The 22,131-nt window shown below is 38.5% G+C and overlaps 1 protein-coding gene across 1 annotated transcript in view; it reads left to right on the forward strand.

The window, feature by feature from the left end:
* PPP1R2 (protein phosphatase 1 regulatory inhibitor subunit 2) overlaps positions 1–20,924 on the forward strand; it is a gene marked incomplete at its 5' end in the record, with an annotated part of 30,748 nt that extends 9,824 nt beyond the window's left edge. The window contains 5 exons of the mRNA XM_080696145.1: positions 5,005–5,112; positions 8,033–8,110; positions 8,710–8,804; positions 17,871–18,035; positions 20,833–20,924. Coding sequence (XP_080552271.1) covers positions 5,005–5,112; positions 8,033–8,110; positions 8,710–8,804; positions 17,871–18,035; positions 20,833–20,879 — 493 coding nt within the window. The 3' untranslated portion in view covers positions 20,880–20,924. The remainder of the gene's footprint in view (positions 1–5,004; positions 5,113–8,032; positions 8,111–8,709; positions 8,805–17,870; positions 18,036–20,832) is intronic.
* Positions 20,925–22,131: the final 1,207 nt, after the last annotated feature.

Genomic DNA, 22,131 nt, shown 5'->3' on the forward strand with positions numbered 1-22,131 from the left:
GGCATAATTTTAGTTGATTTTTTGTGTATGTATATGTGGTACTAGTGATGGAACCCAGGGGCATTCTACCTCCGAGCTACACCCTCAGCCCTATTTTTTTATTCTTTATTCTGAAACAGGGTCTCACTGAGATGCAAAGGGCCTCACTAAGTAGATGAGACTGTCTGCGAACTGTGATCTTCCTAGCTCAGCCTCCCAAATGCTGGGATTACAAGCATGCACCACCACACCCAGCTGATTGTCTTAACTCCAAATCATATGAACTGTTCTTTTGTTCTTTTTTTTTTTTTTTTTTTTTTTTTTTGGCGGTACTGGGGATGGAACCCAGGGACATTATACCTCCAAGCTATACCTCCAGCCATTTTTTAATTTTTTATTTTATTTTATTTTTTTGCGGGTCTGGGGATGGAACCCAGAGGCATTTGACCTCCGAGCTACACCCTCTACCCTATTTTATAATCTTTATTTTGAAACAGGGTCTCACTAAATTGCAGAGGGCCTCACTAAGTAGCTGAGGCTGTCTGCGAACCACGATCCTCCAGTTTCAGCCTCCCAAATGCTGGGATTATAAGCGTGCGCCACCACACCCGGCACCAGCCATCTTTTTTAAAACAGTCTCACTGAGTTGCAAAGAGCCTCACTAAGTAGCTGAGACTGTCCACCAACCACGCAGGATCCTTCTTCCAATCTCAGCCTCCCCAGTGCTTGGATTAGAAGCATGGGCCACCATGCCCCACTGGACTGTACTTTTTTTTTTTTTTTTTTTTTCAGTACTGGGGATGGAACCCAGGAGCATCTACCTCCAAGCAACACTCCCAGCCCTACTTTTTATTCTTTATTTTGAAACAGGGTCTCACTAAGTCGTAAAGGGCCTCACTAAGTAGCTGGGGCTGTCCTTGAACCACGATCCTCCTGTCTCGGCCTCCAAATGCAGGGATTTACAAGCATGCGCCACCATGCCTGGCTGGACTGTTCTTAAAAGCCTCCCTTTTATTTTAATGTTCATGTAGGGTAAGTTTAGCCCAAGAGAGAATGTATATCGGGCTTGTTTGTAGTCACAGGACTAGTGAAGATAATCAAAATTTAAATGTTAAATGTCTATCTCTTAGTTGGGTTTGCTTTGAATTTTTTTGTTTGTTTTCTACTGCAAGACTTATTATGATATAGATGCCTAGGCATCTGCAGAATCAGCATTGTTGAAGCAAGGTTTGTTTACCCAGTCCTGTTTAGTCAAGTGACTTTTTTGTCTATTAGTGACATTTGATTAGTTGAAAATTCAGGTGAATCAAGTAGATAGCCATATGAGTTTCATGCTGAATGAATAACAAAGCATTTGAAATGTTTCTGTGCTTAAAAGTAATGACCTTTGCCAGCGTGGTGGAGCATGCTTGTAATCCCAGTACTTGGGAGGCTGAGACAGGAGGATCATGCAGGTTCGAAGCCAGCCTCAACTACTTACTAAGGCTCTCAGCAACATAGTGAGACTCTGTTTCCAAATAAAAAAATATAAAATAGGTCTGGGAGTATAGCCTAGAGGTAGAAGGCCTCTGGGTTCTATCCCCAGTAACACACACACACACACACACACACACACACACACACACACAAGTAATGACCCTTGCTGGATGTAATAGTATGTCCCTGGAACCTAAAGAGCCTGGGGGTATAGCTCGGAAGTAAAATGCCCCTGGTCCGCTGGGCGTGGTGGCGCACGCTTGTAATCCACACGCTTGGGAGGCAGAGACAGGAGGATTGTGCAGGTTCGAAGCCAGCCATGCACGCTGGCTTAGGAAACCCTATTTCCAAATAAAAAATGTAAAAATAGGTCTGGGAGTGTAGCCCGGAGGTAGAAGGGCTTCCAGGAACCCCAGTACCACCAAAAAAAGAAAAAAGAAAAAAAAAGCCCCTGGTCCAATCCCTAGTACCAAAAGCAAACAACTCACATGTCTTCAAATTTAACTTCTTACAAGCTTTGGAGGTTTTAACTCTTCATGATGAGACTTTTTTAGCACTTGTGACTTTCTTGTTTTTGAGAAAAGTGGGAGTTTATAGTATTAGTTATACGTGGAATACCTTGGCCAACCTTTGTTGTGAAGATGAAGAGAAGGTAAGACTTGAACCAAAAAAGCTTAGTTAAAAGCCCTTAGTTTGTCTGCAGCAGAATGCTATTCAGCCTTGAAAAATTTTGGAAATTTGCCTTATGCTACAATATGGATGAACCTTTTGGACATTATGCTAAGTAACATATACCAGTTATGAGAGAACTGATTATTACTTCATTTATGTGAGATCCTAGTGTAATTCCATTCGTAGAGACAGAAAGTAGAAAGATGGTTTGCCAGGGGCTGGGGAAAAAGGGGAGATGGGAAGTTTGTGTAATATAATAGATTTAGAGTTAAGAGTTGGGGAAGATGAAAATCTTCTGAAGATGGATAGTAGTGATGATGGTGCAATAATATGAATGTTCTTTTTTTTTATTTTTTCTTTTTTTGGGGGGTACTGGGGATGGAACCCAGGGGTCTTCTACCTCCAGGCTATACTCCCAGATCCTATTTTATATTTTATTTGGAAACAGCTTATCTTAAGCCAGCTGAGGTGGCTTCAAACCTGCCCGATCCTCCTGTCTCAGCCTCCCAAGTGTGGGGATTACAAGCATGCACCACCACGCCCGGAATATGAATGTTCTTAATGCCACAAAGTTGTATACTTAAAATTGGTTGAATTGGTAAATTTTATGTACATTTTACTATAATAAAAGTATTCTTATTTGAAAGGTGAACACTGTAAGTCTTTTAGGGTAGAAAGCAAGAGAACATAAGGTCAGATTCACCTGCTAGCGATGAATGTATAATTTTTGAGGTGACTCATCAAACCCTTTTGAGAGTATGGAGAAAGGAATATGATGTTAAAATTTGTTGTTTTTTAATGGCATTTCAGAATTTGGGGATTTCAACATATGTACAGTAAACCCCACATTCTGGGCCAAATGAAGAAAAGGTGATTTGAATCAGTATTTAAAATTTACATTGAAGCTGGGCGTGGTGGCACACGCTTGTAATCCCAGCATTCAGGAGGCTGAGACCAGAGGATTGCGGTTCGTGGACAGCCTCAACTACTTAGTAAGGCCCTCTGCAACTTAGTGAGATCCTGTTTCAGAATAACGAATGAAAAATAGGGCAGGGGGGGTAGCTCGGAGGTCAAATGCCTCTGGGTTCTATCCCCAGACCCGGGGGGAAAAAAAATACATTGAGAGTATGTGTGTGAGACAGACACTGAGGATTGAACTCAGATATCTACCTGTTAGCTACATTCTCAGCCCTGTTTTATTTTCTACTTTGAATGTGACCCACTAAGTTGCTGAGGCCTTTGTTAAGTTACTGAGGCCAGCCCCAAACTTGCAATCCTGTTGTTTTAGCCTCCCAAGTACTGGGATTAAAGGCATGCACCACCATGCCTGGTTTACATTGTGTGTGTGTGTGTGTGTGTGTGTGTGTGTGTGTGTGTGTGTGTGTGTTACTGGGGATTGAACCCAGAGGCATTTTACCTCCAAGCTACACCCTCAGTCCTTTTTTTATTTTTTGTTTTGAAAATATGATCTTGCTAGGTTGCTACAAGTCTCAGGCAGTTGCCAAAGCTGGTGTTGAACCTAAAATCCTTCTGTCTCAGCCTCCCAAGTACTGGGATTACAGGTGTGCACCTCCATGCTTGCACATTAATTCTTTAAAAAGCAATTTTATTTTCAAGTATATAACAAAGTTACAAACTGTATATATAACAAAATATTGTTGGTGGTATAGAGGTCTTTGATGCCATTTTTAATGAATAGTTAAGGCATTTAATTATTGAGTACCTTAGTAGTTGCATAAGTACTTTATTGAATGGATATTAACATGTATTTCTAAAGCACTTCTATTTCCTTTAAGTAAAATCTGAATACACCATTTTTAGTAAACTTGAATGTTTTAGATTAAAAACAGACTGAGCTGAAATTGTGCTTGCAGTCTTAGTGTTATCTATATTTGATGAGGTTTTCTCTGTAGTTGTATTTTGTGTTTCTGGTTTTTTTGTTTGTTTTTGTTTTTGCGGTACTGGAGATGGAATCCAGGGGTATTCTACCTCCCAGCTACACTCCCAGCTCTATTTTTTAGTCTTTTTATGTTTGAAACAGGGTCTTACTGAGTTGTGAAGGGCCTAGCTAAGTAGCTGAAGCCATCCACGAATCACAATCCTCCAGTCTCCACTTCCCAAATGCTGGGATTACAAGCGTGCACCACCATACCTGGCTTTCTCTGTAGTTTTATGTTCTCATTTTTTATGTTCTGATTCCATTTATTCTTTTATTAGTACATTGTAGTTATACATTATGGTGAGATTCAAAGTGAATCATAAACACATGTACACATCACTTGGTGTAATACCCTCCATATCCACCCTGCTCCCTCTTCTTTCTTCCCCATGCATATTAGTGAGATTTTAGTGATACCTTCATGTATGCATATCACCTTTTTGAACTGTTTTCTCAAGCCTTGTTCTTTTCCTTCTAACATTCCTCTTAATCTTCTTCTACTGTTCTACTGGTTTCTCTCTTTATTTAACTCAAATCCCCTTTATTTCTTGTTTCTGTGTAGCCTCCACATATAAGAAAAAACATTACCCTTCACTTTCTTGAGACTGGCTGGTTTCACTTAACATAGTATTCTCTAGTTTTATCTATTTCCCTGTAAATGTATATGTTCTGATTCTTAAGGATAGTCCTGAAGATATAATGCCAAGGAAATATAATTACTATTATTTTTATCAGTTATGTTTATATCAGTTATATATAATGGATCAAAAATGTGTAGCTGCCAAGATTGAGTGATGGTATAGAATTGGATATTGTTAATTAACTATCAGCTAGATGAAGACTAAACATGTGATAGTATAATAATGTTTGAATGTAGATTTTTGAATACTTTGTTCTTAACATATGGATACTACATATTCTTTTTTTCTTAATTTTAGTAAAAAGTCCCAGAAGTGGGATGAAATGAACATCTTGGCTACGTATCATCCAGCAGACAAAGACTATGGTTTAATGAAAATAGATGAACCAAGCACTCCTTACCATAGGTAATATTATATAGATGTATTTCTTTTGTAAACTTGTTTTTATTTTGCATTGATGGGAGCTTCTAGATAATAGCTGACCATTCTATTTACTTATACATTTATTATATATATATTTGCAGTGCCTGGGATTGAACCCAGGGGTATTCTACCTCCAGGCTACACCCCCAGATCTATTTTTAACTCTTTATTTTGAAGCAGGGTTTCACTAAGTTGCAGAGGGCCTAAGTAGCCCAAATACTGGGATTACAAGTGTGCACCACCATGCCTGGCTTTTTTTTTTTTTTTTTTAAAGAATGGTTATTACCAGCTGGTTGTAGTGGCACATGCTTGTAATCCCAGCATTTGGAAGGCTGAGACAGGATGTGGTTTGCAGATAGCCTCAGCTACTTTTCAAATAAGCAATAAAATAACAATTGTTTCAAATTAAACAATAAAAACTATGGCTGGGTGTAGCTCGGAGGTAGAATGCCTCTGGGTTTCATCCCCAGTACCACAAAAAAAAAAAAAAAAAGAAGAAGAAGAACAGTCATTACCAGCCAGCCCGGCATGGTGGCGGATACTTGTAATCCCAGCATTTGGGAGGCTGAGAGAGGAAGATTGCAGTTTGAAGACAGCCTCAGCTACTTAGGTCCTTTGCAACTCAGTGAGACCCTATTTCAAAATAAAGAATAAAAAAATACGGCTGGGGGTGTGGCTTAGAGGTAGAATACCCCTGGGTTCCATCCCTAGTATCGCAAAAAAAAAAAAAAAAAAGATCATTACCATTCTTATATGGTGTGTTTGTTTGTAATGGGGATTGAACCAGGGGCATTCTACTATTGAGCTACACCCCCAGCCCTTTTTATTTTGAAACTTTGGTCTTTCCAAGTTGCTGAGTCTTACCAACCTGATGGGACTGGCCTCAAACCTGTAATCCTCCTGTGTCAGCCTCTCAGGTACTGGGATTACATGAGTGCACCACCACATCTGACTTCTGACTTCTACCCCCTCCCATCCTTTACTTTTTTATTATTATTTTTTATAGTACTAGGGATTGAACCCAGGGGCATTGTACCTCTGAGCTACACTCCCAGCCCTATTTTTTAGTCTCTATAGTTTTTGAAACAGGGTCTCAGTGAGTTGCAAAGGGCCTATATACCCTGAGCCTTTTTTTTTTTTTTTGTAAATAGGTTCTCACTATGTTGTGAAGGGCCTTGCTTAATTGCTGAGGGTGGCTGCAAACCTGTAATTCTCCTGTCTCAGCCTCCTGAGTACTGGGATTACAAGCTTACACTACCATGCCCAACATTTTATTTTTTGAGAAGAGTCTCACTAAGTTTTTGAAGTAGGCCTCAAACTTGCAATCCTCCTATCTTAGCCTCCTGAGTAGCTGGGATTTCAGATATATGTCACCACACCTAATTTATGTCCTTATTTTTGGACTTATATACTGTAATTCATATAATTACATTGTAATTTCAAGTTTCAAGTCTCAGAATTTTTTAGATGAATTATGAAATGATAAAATGTGCCAGTGACCAATTAGAAGACAAAAGTAATGCATCAGTAAACTTTTTTTTTTTTTTTTTTTTTTTTCGGGTCTGGGGATGGAACCCAGGGGCATTCTACCTCCGAGCTATATCCTCTGCCCTGTTTTTTATTCTTTATTTTGAGACAGGGTCTCACTAAGTTGCAAAGGGCCTCACTAAGTAGCTGAAACTGTCCGTGAACCTCGATCCACTCTTTTCAGCCTCCCGAATGCTGGGATTACAAGCGTGCACCACCACACCCGGTTTATCAGTAAGCTTTTTTTTTTTTTTTTTTTTTTTTTTGGTGGTACTGGGGTTCCTGGAAGCCCTTCTACCTCCGGGCTACACTCCCAGACCTATTTTATATTTTTGAAACAGGGTCTCCTAAGCCAGCTGAGGCTGACTTCGAACCTGTGCAATCTTCCTGTCTCAGCCTCCCAAGCGGGGGGGGGGGGGGGTTACAAGCGTGCCATCAGTAAGCATTTTGAGAAGATGGAGATGCTAAATAATAAAATGCCCAAATAAGATTTACTGATAAAGATTTTTCAAGCCTAAAATATTTTGTTATTGAAGTAAGGCATAAATCTGTAAGTCACCAGTTAAAATAGAGTTAAGAAGCCAGGAGTAGTGGTGCACACTTGTAATCCCAGTATTTAGGAGACCAAGGCAGGAGATGTCAGGTTTTTGAAGATGGCCTTGGCAACCTTGTGAGGCCTCCAGCAATATAGCAGGACCCTTTTTCAAAATAAAAATGAAATAGGGCTGGGGGTGTAGCTCGGAGGTAGAATGCCCCTGGGCTCAATGCTCAATCTCCAGGACCAAAAAAAAAGAGAGAGAAAGTAAAGAAATACTATATTTTTAATCAATTGGGTGAAAACTTTAGGAATATAATTTGAGATAATACTTTGATACAAGAACAGTAAAAATAAGAATAAACATTAGAATGTTAAAGATTGTGACAAGAATAGAAAGAAATAATGAAATAGGTACAGACAGTGGGCGTGGTGACGCACACTTGTAATCCCCGCACTTGGGAGGCTGAGACAGGAAGATCACACAGGTTTGAAGCCAGCCTAAGCTACTTAGTGAGGCTCTCAGCAACTTAGTGAGACCCTATTTCCAAATAAAGTATAAGATAGGTCTGGGAGTATAGCCCAGAGTACTACCCAAAAAAAAAAAAAAAAAATAGGTACAGACAACAGTGCAATATTGATATTTTAATTAAATTGGGTAAGTTGGTAGAATTATGTTTTTTTGGGTTCCCCCCCCAAAAAAAACTGAGGATTGACCTCGAGCCTCATGTATGCTAGGCAGGTGCTGTACCAGTGATCTACATCCTGAGCCCAGAATTATGTTTTTCTAGTCAAAGAATTTTATTCCATGTACTAATTACAGTGTGCTTGTCATCCTAGTATGATAGGTGATGATGAAGATGCATACAGTGACTCAGAATCCACTGAAGCCATGACTCCAGATATCTTAGCTAAGAAGTAAGTACTAAAGCTAATTTTACTTAGGCAGTTTTTAATTGTGCAAAATTGAAGACTTTTACATTGTTTTACGTATACAACTGTAAATAGAAGGCTAAGTTTATCTAGTTTGGGGGAGTTTTTTTTTCCTCCCCAGGGGAGTGCTAGGGATTGAATCCAGGGTCTTTAGTATGCTAAGCTCATATTTGATCACTTAGTGACATCACTAGCTCCTACCTAGATTTTTTATTCCAATTGATACAGTCTTTTTCTTGATTAAAATCAAAGTATGCAGGTGGTAGAAAGATTACTTTAGCTGAGTTAGGAATACTGAGGCATATCTATTTCCTGGTGGGATTTTGTTTTAATTGTTTGTTAATATTCTCTCACTAGTATTTAGATTTTAAAACTGCAAATTAGAAAGGCAAAAATTAATTCTTCATTTCTGCTCATTGATTTCTAGCACCCATTTCTATGCCCATTTCTCTTCATTTTTCAAAACAGGTTTTGGCTAGTACTTTAATGATCTCTAGATATCTTCATGAGGCTCAAAAGTTGAATAAGACAAATAATATAAAAATATCACAGTGTTAATTTGTCTGTCAATGATTGTTGTATAGATTAGCTGCTGCTGAAGGCTCGGAGCCAAAGTATCAGATTCAGGAACAAGAAAGCAGTGGAGAGGAGGATAGTGACCTCTCACCTGAAGAGCAAGGTATTTTTTTATTGCTTTTGGTATGATGCTAATAATATTTCTAAAATAAATTCATTATTTGGATCATCGGTGACTTTTTCATTTTGGAGAAGTGAAGAGTAGGGAAATGGAAACGTGTGTGTGTGTGTGTGTGTGTGTGTGTGTGTGTGTGTGTGTGTGTGTTACTGAGGATGTAACCAAGAGGCCATCTACCTCCAAGCTACATCCCCACACTTGTTTTTTATTTGGAAAACAGTGAGAGCCTCACTAAGTTTGAGGCTGTCCTTGAACCTACTATCCTCCTGTCGCAACCTCCCAATTACTGGGACTACCAGCATGCCCTGCCATGCATGGCTGGAAAGCAACATTCTCTTTATTCAGATTCTACTTATTTGAGTTTATCGTATAGTAGTTTTTTTCCCTAGATTCTTTTTTTCTTTATGGCACTGAGGATTGAACCCAAGGCATTCTATCTCCAAGCTATGCCCCCAGCCCAATTTTTTATTTTTATTTTATTTTATTTTGGTGGTGCTGGGGTTCCTGGAAGCCCTTCTACCGCTGGGCTACATTTTTTTTTTTTTTTTTAATTTGGAAACAGGGTCTCTTAAGCCAGCGTGGGTGGCTTCAAACCTGCACGATCCTCCTGTCTCCGCCTCCCAAGCGTGGGGATTACAAGCGGGCGCCACCACACCCAGCTTATTTTTATTTTAAAATAGGGTCTTACGCCGGGTGTGGTGGTGCACACTTGTAATCCCAGCGCTTGGGAGGCTGAGACAGGAGAATCACAGGTTTGAAGACAGCCTCAGCTACTTAGTGAGGCTCTCAGCAACTTAGTGAGACCCTGTTTCCAAATAAAGTATAAAATAGGTCTGGGAGTATAGCCCAGAGGTGAAAAGCCCCTGGGTTCCACTCCCAGTACCACAAAAAAGAAAAAAAAAATCTTGCTAGGTTAAGAGGCTCCCTATTTGCTGAGGCTATCCTCAAACCTGCGATCCTTCTATCCTCAGCTTCCCAAGTACTGGGATTACAAGTATGCACCACCACGCCCAGCTTATCCTGATTTTAGAGCAGATATTGCCGTCATTAATTGTAAATATTCCTTTCTTTGTACTTATTAATGTTTTCAGAGTCATTGAATATTTCAGTGATCTAGAAATCTATAGCTATAAAGAGCTAATTTATTATTCCTTGTGCTTTTTTCATTGTAAGATAGTAGTGCAACTAGTTTATCAAATGAACCAAAATGGTCAGATGTAGAGCGAAGATCTTTATGGGTCCATAAAACAAAAAGAGCAGTAGTGTCATAGGAAAGGAAATAGCCCTCTCTTTAATAGGGATGGAAGAGGCTCTCTTAGCCCATGCATTACATACATAGTTAAGGCATTGCTGCCTACTCATTGTTTCTGTTTTTACAAGTATAACTGTCTGTGGAGGTGGGAAGAGAAGGGGTATATTTTATTACTTTGTTGCCTTTTATTTTTTGAACTAATTATAATATTTTCAAATTTTAAAAATTGTGTAGAGTTGGCTCTCCATATCTGCAGGTTCCATATCCATATATTCAGCCAACTGTGGATTGAAAATATTTGAAAAAAGGAGTCTTTACTGAACGTGTACAAACTTTTTTCTTGTCCTTATTCTTCTAAACGATGCAGTATAATAAATATTTACATTGCATTAGATATGCTAAGTAACCTAGAGATGGTTTAAAGCATACAGGGAAAGTGGGAAGGTTATATGAAAATACTATACCATTTTATATAGAGGACTTGAGCAGCTGCAGATTGTTATGTCCATAGGGAGTCCTTGGAACCAATCCCTTTAAATGCCAAGGAATGACTATATAGTTCATTTTCAATTTTTTAAAAGGAAAAACCAAAGGCTGGGGATGTAGTTCAGTGGTAAAGTGCTTGCTTAGAATGCATGAGGCCCCAGGTTAGATCCTCAGCACTATAAAAAGAAAAAGAAAAAAAAAAAACTCAAGCCTTTGTATATGGAAAAAGATGCAAGAAAAATAAACACATCCTAGCTGGTCGTGGGTGCATGCTTGTAATCCCTGCGCTTGGGAGGCGGAGACAGGAGGATTGCGCAGGTTTGAAGCCAGCTGAGACTGGCCAAGAACCTGCGATCCTCCTGTCTCACCCTCCCAAGTACTGGGGTTAGTGTGTGTGTGTGTGTGTGTGTGTGTGTGTGTGTGTGTGTGTGTGTGTTACTAGGGGTGGAACCCAGGGGCTTTTCTACCCTTCGGCTATACTCCAATACCTATTTTATACTTTATTTGAAAACGGGGCCTCACTAAGTTCCTGAGAGCCTCACTAAGTAGCTGAGGCTGGCTTCAAACCTGTGCAATCCTGTCTCCGCCTCCCAAGAGCAGGGATTACAAGCGTGCACCACCACACCCAGCCTCCAAACACTGGGATTACAAACACACACCACCATGCCGAGCAGGTTGATCATTTTTGCAAAGTACAAAAACAAACTCCTAGAGATAAAATTCTCAAAATGCTAAGAAAACCACTTTAAAACAAAAATTATCTTTTGGAAATACTATAATTTTACATAGTAAAAAATAAAAAGCAAGCCAGGCATGGTGGCACATTTGTAATCCCAGCATTTGGAAGGTTTAGACAGGAGGATCGCACAGGTTCGAAGCCAGCCGCGCTGGCTTAAGAGACCCTGTTTCCAAATATAAAAAAGTATAAAATAGATCTGGGAGTGTAGCCTGGAGGTAGAAGGGCTTCCAAGAATCCCAGTACCACCAAAAGAAAGAAGGAAGGAAAGAAGGAAGGAAAAGAAAAATAAACACATCCTCTTAAAAGTACTTGAAGCTTTGCCATATGAGTATTACATGTACTATAAAGAAGTTGGGAAACTTTAGAAGTCCAAATATTTGCTAATTAGCTCTCAGCGTCTTTGTCATGTGTAACTACTAAGATATAATTTGGTAAATTATACTAAGGTATAATTTGCTTTTCTTTTCTAGCTTCAGAATGTAGCCTATTCAATATAACTTTGATGGTCTGAGCCTAATGTTTTTATAAGAGACTTTCATATATAGCGTGTTCTCAAGTTGTTATCAACTCTTCTACTCTGTTTTCCTGACTTATTTTCCCAAATATTCCTTCCAAATCCCCAAAAAATGTTTCAAATACAACTTATTTCTAGAGTCTGTTTTCTCAGTACTCTCCAAAAAACATTTAAGAATAGGGATTTATTGTTAACTGTAGCTGCCAGTTTTCATTAAGGGACGTCTTCAAGTTGTAGTTCTATGAGTAAGCCTGCAGGGGGAGCCACTTGACTATTAATTTCATTGATTCAGTTCCCATTCATAGAGGGGTTTTTATTTTTATTTTTTTTGTTCCTCCCTCCCCCAGTATTGGGAGTGAAACTCAGGGGCATTCTACCTCTGAGCTACACCCCTAGCCCTATTTTTTATTTATTTTGAAACAGGGTCTCACTGAGTTGCAAAGGGCCCCACTAAGTAGCTGAGGGTGTCCACGAACTGCGCTCCTCCTGTCTCAGCCTCCCAAATGCTGGGATTACAAGTGTGCACCACCACACCTGGCTTTAGTTATTAAATTATACAGATGATTTTTAATTTAAACAATCATTTCTGGAAAAATTGTTTATTGATAGTAGATATGCTTAGAAATTAGATTACTTTGTAAGTAGAATATCTGTTAAGATTATTGGCTTTGAAGTCCAACAAACCTAAGTTTGTGTTCTAGGTATGCTACTTGCCTAATTTGCTTAATTTTGGAGCATCAGCTACTTATTTATAAATTTAGATGTATTAAAAATATTGAGTCTGATTTGGTTGCCACACCTGTAGTCCTAGCCACTCAGGAAGCTAAAGCAGGAGAACTGCTTGAGCCCATGAGCCTGAAGACCAACCTGAGTGGCACAGTGAGACCTCATCTCAACAAAAAGTCCTTTTTTAATTTTGGAGTCGTTGGTGACGCTTAAATTAGACAAATCACTTAAAACAGCACTGATTCTGGCATATTGTAAGTGTTCTATAAGTGTTAACTCTTAATAAGTTATCAGGGTATTCTCCATAAAAAGTAAAGGTAAATATAAAGAGAATAATTAATTTGCTGAGTTCATATAAATAGTTGACCATTATAGAGCTAATCCTGAAACCTAAATGTCCTTTTACTCTTGAGTGTTTCAAAATTAGAATATATTTGTAATAAGCAAAACCAAGTTTAGTAACTTTCAGACCTAGAAATAATTTTCTTAAACTATATAATTTACAAGAAATACTGTAATATCAACTTCTGAAAATAAGAAACTGCAAATTAAAACAGCATTATGGTACCTTCCTTTGGTTCAACAAAGATTTTTAAAAATAACAGCCAAAGGGTGTAGCTCAGTAACAAAATACTTAGCTAGAGCACATGAGATCCTGGATTCGTTCCCTAGCACTTAAAAAAAAGGACTTTTTCTTTCTGTGTGAATAATGGAGAAAGACTCATAGACTTGATGAGTATGAAAAATGCTTTGGCCATTTGAAAGTACTTTTGGGGGAGGGGTGGCACTGGAGATTGAACCCAGAGGCATTCTATCTCTGAGCTATACCCAGAGACCTTTTTATTTTTGTTTGGAAACAAGGTCTTACTAGGTTGTTGAGAGTCTCATTATGTCACTGAGGCTGTCCTCCAACCCATGATCCTCCTATCCTAGCCTCCCAAGTACTTGGATTACAGCATGCCTCACCGTGCCCCATTGAAAGTACTTTTTATCAATATCCACTCAGTATATATGTGCATATAAAGTTATAGAAGTAAGCCGGGCGTGGTGGTGCACGCTTGTAATCCCAGCATTGGGGAGGCTGAGACTGGAGGATCACGGTTCAAGGCCAGCCACAGCTTAGTGAGGACCTTTGCAACTCAGTGAGACCTAGTTTCAAACTAAAGAAGAAAAAAATAGGGCTGGGGGTGTAGCTCGGAGGTAGAATGCCCTTGGGTTCCAGACCCGCAAAAAAAAAAAAGTTAAGAAGTAAAAATGTCCCAAATTTACTCTAGTATGTAACATCCGGTTTTTTTTGTTTTCTGTGGTGCTGAGATCTGAACTTAGGGTTTAATGCATGTTAGAGCAAACATTTGCTCTACCCCTGAGCTATACTCCTAGTCCCAGTTTCCAAGTGAGGAAATTGAGTCCTTTTTTTTTTTTTTTTTTTCATATTTTCTGCTAAGATTGATTCCAGAGCCTTGCGTGTGCTACGAAGCACTCTACCATTGAGCCAATTGTCTGGGCTATAGAGTTCAGTCTGACCTCATAACTTTCAATCCTCTTGCCTCAGCCTCCCAAGTAGTTAGAATTTACAGGCATGTTCTACTTTACAGTTTTGCTTCTATATCATCTGAAAAAATAATTTTTGAATCATGGTACCCATACATCATAATGAGGTTCCAAGTGATAGAAACACACATGCACACAGCACTTGGTGTATTTCCCTCCAGAGCATCCTATCACCTCCACTTCACCATGTGTAATCTTAGAATTGATATTGATAACTTCATATACGAACAGAATTATTTGAACTTTTTCCTTCATTCATCAGGTGTCTCTCCTTTCACCTCCATCCCAATTTCCACTTCCATTATTCTCCTCCTGTTTTCCCTCACTTACTCAAGTCCCTTTTTGTTTCCTAGTTTCTCTCTAGCTTCTACATATGCATGAACACACATAACCCTTCACTTTCTGAAACTGGCTAATCCCATTAAAATGATATTCTCTAGTTCCATCCATTTTTCCTGTAGATGACATAATTTTTTTATGGCTGAGTAAAATTTCATTGTGTGTATATACCACTTGTTTTTGGGGGGGGGTGTTAGGGATGGAACCCAGGGTCATTCGACCTCCGAGCTACCCCCCCTGGCCTACTTTTTTCTTCCTTCCTTCCTTCCTTCTTTCTTTCCTTCTATGTCTTATTTTTATTTTATTTTTATTTATTTATTTTGTGTGTGTGTGTGTGCGTGCGTGCGTGCGTGGTACTGGGGGTGGAACCCAGAGGCTTTCTACTTCCAGGCTATATTCCCAAACCTAGTTTATACTTTGTTTGGAAACAGGGTCTCACTAAGTTACTTATAGCCTCACTAAGTAGCTGAGGCTGGCTTCCAACCTGTGAGATCCTCCTGTCTCAGCCTCCCAAGCGCTGGGATTACAAGCATGAGCCACCACACCCGGCTCTATTTTTTCTTTATTTTGAAACAAGGTCTCACTAAGTTATGGAGGGCCTCACTAGGTGGCTGAGGTTGTCCGCAAACTGATCTTCCCATCTCAGCCTTTTAAATGCTAGTATTACAAGCGTGCACCACCACACCTGGCTTATATACCATATTTTTAATTCGTTCATCTATTATATCATCTGAATGTTTGAAAAATGTCACTAAGAATTTAATCATAAAGATTTAGTCTTTTGTCAGTCTTTTTTTATTTCTCTCTATATAAGGAATCCTCAAAAAGCAAAACAAATCACAAAAGTAATTTATAGGCCCAGAAGAAGAGAAATGCCTGGTAAGATCTTGGTAATTTGAAACAAATTATTGGGTGATGATATGAATATCAGTCGCAAAACATTTCCTCTCCCAGCCCATACAGGACCTGAAAAATGATTTATGAGTAGGGACATGAACATTTAAAAAAAATATATATATATAAGTATAAATGACAGTAGGTAGGCATGGTGGCACACTATTATAATCCCAGGACTTGGGAGGCTGAGACAGGAGAATTGTAGGTTCGCGGCCAGCCTCAGCAATTTAGCAAGATCCTATTTCAAAATAAAAAATAAAAATGTCTGGGAAGCTCAGAGGTAAAATGCCCCTGGGTTCAACTTCCAGTAACCCCCCCCCCAAAAAAAAAAGCATAAATGACAATAAAAACAGAACTGGAGCTGGACATGGTGGCACACGTTTATAATCCCAGCATTTGGAAGGCTGATACTTATTTATTTAATTATTTATGTTATTTATTTATTTATTTTCAATACTGGAGATGGAACCCAGGGGGATTCTACCTCCAAGCCACACCCGCAACCCTTTTTTTTAAAAAAAAAATAGTATTATTCTTTATTTTGAAATAGGGTATCACCGAGTTGCACAGGGCCTCACTAGTAGCTGAAGCTGTCCACAAACCATGATCCTCCTTTCTTAGCCTCCCGAATGCTGGGATTATATGTGTGTGCCACTACGCCCAGCTCCCTATTTTTTATTCTTTATTTTGAAACAGGGCCTCACTAAATTGCAGAGGACCTCATTAGCTGTGGCTATCTGCCAACATCGATCCTCCTGTCTCAGCCTCCCAAGTAGTGGGATTACAAACGTGCACCACCACGCCCATTTCTAATTTTTTGTTTTTGAGACAGTGTTTTTCTAAATTGCTGAGACTAACCTCAAACTTGCAATCCTTCTGCCTTAGCCTACTGAGTGACTGAGATTAGAGGGCTATGCCGCCACACCACACCAGGCAATAGTTCTGTGAAATCTTGACTGAAACAGTGATGATGGATTTATTTATTTATTTATTTATTTATTTATTTATTTATTTATTTTGCAGTGCTGGGGATGGAATCCAAGGGCGTTCTACCTCTGAGCTACAACCCCAGCCCTATTTTTTTAAGCTTTTTTATTTTTTTTGAAATAGAGTTTCACTGAGTTGCAAAGGGCCTCGCTAAATAGCTGAGGTGGCTGAGGCCGTCTGGGAACCGTGATCCTCAGGTCTCCGTTTCTCTATGCTGGGATTACAAGTGTGCACCACCACTCCCGGCTTTGATGGATTTTTAATGCTCTTCATTAACAAAAGAAACAACTGGCAATTTTATACTGAGCTCCCCCCCTTTTTTTAAATCTTAGAATTATTTTTTCATAAAGTTATTCCTTAAAGTGCTATTAGTAAAAATGGGGAGTAAAATGTGTTGCTAGCTTTATGTTTCTATGGTAAAGACTAAAATCATGGCAGTTTCTTAATGGAGAATAAGTAGCTTTTTAAGGGATTTTTTTCATACTTATAAAAATAGAAACACTGTTGTACTACAACTATCTCTAATTCTTTGACCCAAAATTAACCACTGTTAATTGTTGCTTTATTTTCTGTATATGTATGTATGTAGGCTTTAAACATAGCACATAATATATGGTGTTATAGTTTGCTCTTTTGTTTGTTTTGTTTTCACTTTCAAGTGTTGCTGGAAATTTTTCCTTTATACTTTATATATATTTTTGTTTTGTTTTGTTACTGCAGTTTGAACCCAAGGGTATTCTACTCTGAGCTACACCCCCAGCCCTTTTTATTTTTTATTTTGAAACAGGGTCTTGTTTCTGAGGCTGTCCTCAAACCTGTGATCCTCTCTCTCCCAAGTACTGGGATTACAAGCATGAAAGTGTGTATCCCGTGTACAGCTTATTCATAAATAAAACCTCTGTACAGAGACTTTCAGTAACCTAGCAAGAGCCTGTTTTATTTATTTATTCATTTATTCATTTATTTATTGGTACTGGGGGTGGAAACCCCAGGGGCTTTTCCACCTATGGGCTTTACTCCCAGACCTTTTTTATACTTTATTTGGAAACAGGGTCTCACTAAGTTTCTGAGAGTCTCACTAAGTAACTGAGGTTGGCTTTGAACCTGTTCGATTTTCCTGTCTCAGCCTCCCAAGCACTGGGATTACAAGCATGCACCACCACACCCAGCTGATCCTGTTTTAAAACAAATTAAAAGGGCTGCATAGCTCAGAGGTAAGATTTCTCTGGGTTCAATCCTCATTACCAAAAAGTAAGTGTGTGTGTACATGTTTGTAAAACATCTAATGTCTCTTATTCCAATTCTTCCATTGAGATATACTTGAACTATTTAAAGCAGAAGTGGTGAACTTTTTCTATAAAGTACACAGATAGTGAATATTTTAGATTTTCAGTACTGTAAGGGTCTCTTACAAATTTCTCAACTATGCCATTGAGCACAAAAGCAGCCTAAACATGACAAAAATAATTGAGCATGATTGTGGTACTATCAAAATACAGACATGGGGCAGTTTTAATCTGGGCCTTTGTAAGCTTGCTTTTTTCTTTTTGTATCTTATAGAAAAAAAGCGACAATTTGAAATGAAGAGGAAGCTTCACTACAATGAAGGACTGAATATTAAACTAGCTAGACAACTAATTTCAAAAGACCTACATGAGGATGATGATGAAGAAATGTTAGAGACTGCAGATGGAGAAAGCATGAATGTTGAAGAATCAAATCAAGGTTAGATATTGTAAAAGCATCACTGAGGCTCGTGATTCTCTGTGTCTAAGATAACATCCTTTATTTTGCTTTAAACTTGCAAAAAGACTCAGAAAATTTTGCTGATTCACTTTATTATTATGCCAATGTTTTTAAAATTTCAATCCCAGTGGCCAATTTGAAAATAAAATTTTATGCCTGAGTTAAGACTATATCCTACATTATATGGCTTTTTTCTTATGGTTTATGTGTCTTTACGCAATGATATTTGCCTTCATAATTTGTTTTGACTGTTTCAGATATATCATTTGTCATAACAACCTAAAAGCTTGGAACTTTTTTTTATTTTTTCAGTGCTGTTTATCAAACCAGGGGCTTCATGAATATGAGGCAAGAGTTGTACTGCTTAGCTATGGCCCAACCCTGCTTACAACTTTTTTTTAAAGAAACATGTATTTAATACGGAAGATTTGTTGGGCACTACTGTGTATACCTTTCATCCCTGTTGGTGAAACTGAAGAAGGAAGATCAAATTCAGGGTTGCCTGGGCAACATAGAGATCCCATCTCAAAAAACAAAAAGGGGTAGGATATTGCTCAGTGATAGAGCACTTTTCTATCATGTGAAAGGCCTTCGGTTCAACCCCCAATACCTGCCACACACACACACAAACATATATATATATATATATATTTGGTGGTGGTACTGGGGTTCCTGGAAACCCTTCTACCTCCGGGCTACACTCCCAGACCTATCCTTATACTTTTTTTTTTTTTTTTTTTTTTTTTTTTTGGAAACAGGGTCTCTTAAGCCAGCGCGGCTGGCTTCGAACCTGTGCAATCCTCCTGTCTGCCACCCAAGCGCAGGGATTACAAGTGTGCGCCACCACGCCGAATATATATATATATATAATTTTTTTTTAGGTGGTACTGAGGGTGGAACCCAGAGGCTTTCTACCTTCAACCTATTACTCCTAGACCTATTTTTTATATTTTATTTGGAAACAGGGTCTTAATAAGTTGCTGAGAGCCTCACTAAGTAGCTGAGGCTGGCTTTGAACCTGTACAATCCTCCTGTCTCAGCCTCCCAAGCACTGAGACTACAAGCATGTGCCACCACGCTCAGCTGCCAGCCCTATATTTTATTCTTTATTTTTGAAACAGGGTCTCACTGAGTTGCAAAGGGCCTCACTGAGTAGCTGAGGGTGTCCTCAAACCAGGATCCTCCTGTCTCAGCCTCCCAAATACTGGGATTACAAGCGTGCACCACCATGACCAGCTTCCCACAACTTTTGAAAAGTAACTTTGGCCTTTTGTCCATCTGTGACTGTAAGACTTTAAACTTAGTGAGACCTTATTTCAGAATAAAATAGGGCTAGAGGTATGTACTCAGCAGTAAAAACCTCCTGGGTTCAATCTATAATTACACATACACTCACAAAAATGATATTAAATTTCACACATTTGATATATAGACATATTTTTCCATGTAAGTATAATAGCTTATTAAAATTTGTATTAAGCCAGGCGTAGTGGCGCATACTTGTAATCCCCGCACTTGGGAGGCTGAGACAGGAGGATCGCACAGGTTTGAAGCCAGCCTCAGCTACTTAGGCTTTCAGCAACTTAGCGAGACCCTGTTTCCAAATAAAATATAAAAAAGGCCTGGGAGTAGAGCCCGGAGGTAGAAAGCCTCTGGGTTCCACCCCTAGTACCACCAAAAAAAAAAAATTTGTATTAGGTCAGTACCTCATTTTTCTTCAGTGGATAGAATCTATCCTGCTTTGCTTCATTAAAGTCCACAAGGGTAGGGAAATAAAATTTTTATTTATACCCTACCTTTTGTGTCACTTAATTTTTTTTTAACTAGATTAAAACCTCCAGGTCTTGCCGGGTGTGGTGGCGCACGCTTGTAATCCCCGCGCTTGGGAGGCAGAGACAGGAGGATCGCGTAGGTTCGAAGCCAGCCCCGCGCGCTGGCTTAGGAGACCCTGTTTCCAAATATAAAATGTAAAAAGAGGTCTGGGAGTATAGCCCGGAGGTAGAAGGGCTTCCAGGAACCCCAGTACCACCAGAAAAATAAATTAATAAAAAATAAATAAAACCTCCAGGTCCTAAAGAATTCACCTTATTTCTTTTTCTTTTTTTTTGTTTGTACCCAAGGGCAGTCTACCACTGAGCTATATCCCAGCCCCTTTTATTTTTTATTTTGAGACAGGGTCATTCTGAGTTTCCCAGGCTGCCTCAAACTTGTGATGCTCCTGCCCCAACCTCCTGAGTAGTGAGTAGCTGGGATTACAGGTGTATGCCTTTGTGCCCAGCCTGTGAACCCATTACTTGTTGAGCATTTTCAGTCTCCTCCCTTTTGCTTTACTCCCTTCTCTCCCCCTCATTTTCACCTGTTTTATTGCTATTTTCATAAAAACAAAGTATTTAGACTCTAAAGTATAATATTTTACAATTTTCAGGTAATAATGTAAATCTTCTTATGGCCTCAGATATCTAAATTGTAATAAACTCTTAGTTTTTCATCTGTAACTTACTCATAGAAATATTCAGTCTGAAACTTGTTTGTCCTGTCCACCAAATAGGTGCTCCTGTTCTTTAAAATATTTAGGAATATATATAGGGGGGGAGAGGGAGGTTCTTTCATATCAGTCTAATTCAGTCTATGTGAAGAAGACCTTATTTGTTTTTAAAGTTTTTATATCATGTTTTTTATCTATGCAAGTGGAAGGGAATCTAAGCTAAGATAGTTCCAGGGTTGGGAATATACAGCAAATGCAAATTATGTTGCCTTTTTCCTTTTATCTTTGCAGGATCTCCTACAAGTGACCAACAGCAAAACAAATCACAAAGTTCGTAGAAGAGATTGTGCAGCATTGCAGTTGTTTGTCAAATACAAACTCTGTTACTATAATACACTGCTTCTTGTTCTCCACAATTCATGATTTAAGTACCAAAATGCATACCGGTTATTATATAATGCCAAGAATTAAATGGTAACATTAGAGACTGATTAGACTGAAAATGCCTAATTAATGCGTATATTCTTGTGCCTCGTACTTCACCACAAATACAGTGTAATGTCATCAGTCCAAAACTACTTTACTTTTGTAATAACGCTGGTTAATTTGTAAAAGATATTATATAGCTTTTTATGCTTTAGAGTTTAAACTGTCTTTTTTGGGGGAAGGGAGCTAATTTATTTTTGTCACTTATAGATGTACCTCTTATAAAATGTTTTTGGGGATTTTTTGTTTTGTTTTTATCAAAAGCCACTTGAAAATAACAGGATATATTGGTTGATAAATATTCGGGTTGAAAGGTATTTTAACAGTTGTCTTCAAGTGAATTTATCTGTTTAATCAAGGATTATAAGGGTGATTACTGGCATTTTCTGGCCTACTCCCTTTAAAATTCCTGTTGAATTTTGTGTTTGCAAGGAAAAGATTGAAATTTTTCTCATCAAAATTAGCTTTTTCTCACAAATAAATGATCAGGTTAAACTTGCACTAACATCTGCTCTCACTGCTTGTTTTGGTATACTGGGCAGACTTTAGAACAGTTTTTTTTTTTTTTTTTTTTTTAGTAAATATAGTTCTGTTATAGCTATCTCAGCATTCCCCTTATGTATATGTCTTAATCTCCTGCTTTTGAGTCCTCCTCTTTTCTAAAACACACGTGCGTACAATTGTAAGGATTACACTAAAACATCACAAAGCTGCTGCAATAATGCGATTCTCACTTTAACCATCAGTGTTCATTCCTGTAATGCATAAGGAAAATGAACGGAGTAGCAGCAATACTATAGGCAGGAAATACAACTGCTCAGTTTCTATACCTCTCTAATTTACAGCTTAAGAATTGCTGTTATTAGTGCATTTGACGTAATTAGACCATAGAAAACAGTTGAGGCTTTTTGCATGATGAGAGAATTATACGTAACCAGTGATAGGATTTTTTCTGGATGTACAGACTGAATTAAGCCTGAACGTTTTTAATTAAAATTTTTTAAATAGTCCCTGCTTTAAGGGAATATGATAATATATTCTATGACAAATATACTTTATTCTTCTAACACAGTAGGAATCATTTGGATTTTTTTCCTGAAATGA

This window comes from Muscardinus avellanarius, assembly GCF_963383645.1.
Source record: "Muscardinus avellanarius genome assembly, chromosome: 5".
NCBI lineage: Eukaryota > Metazoa > Chordata > Mammalia > Rodentia > Gliridae > Muscardinus > Muscardinus avellanarius.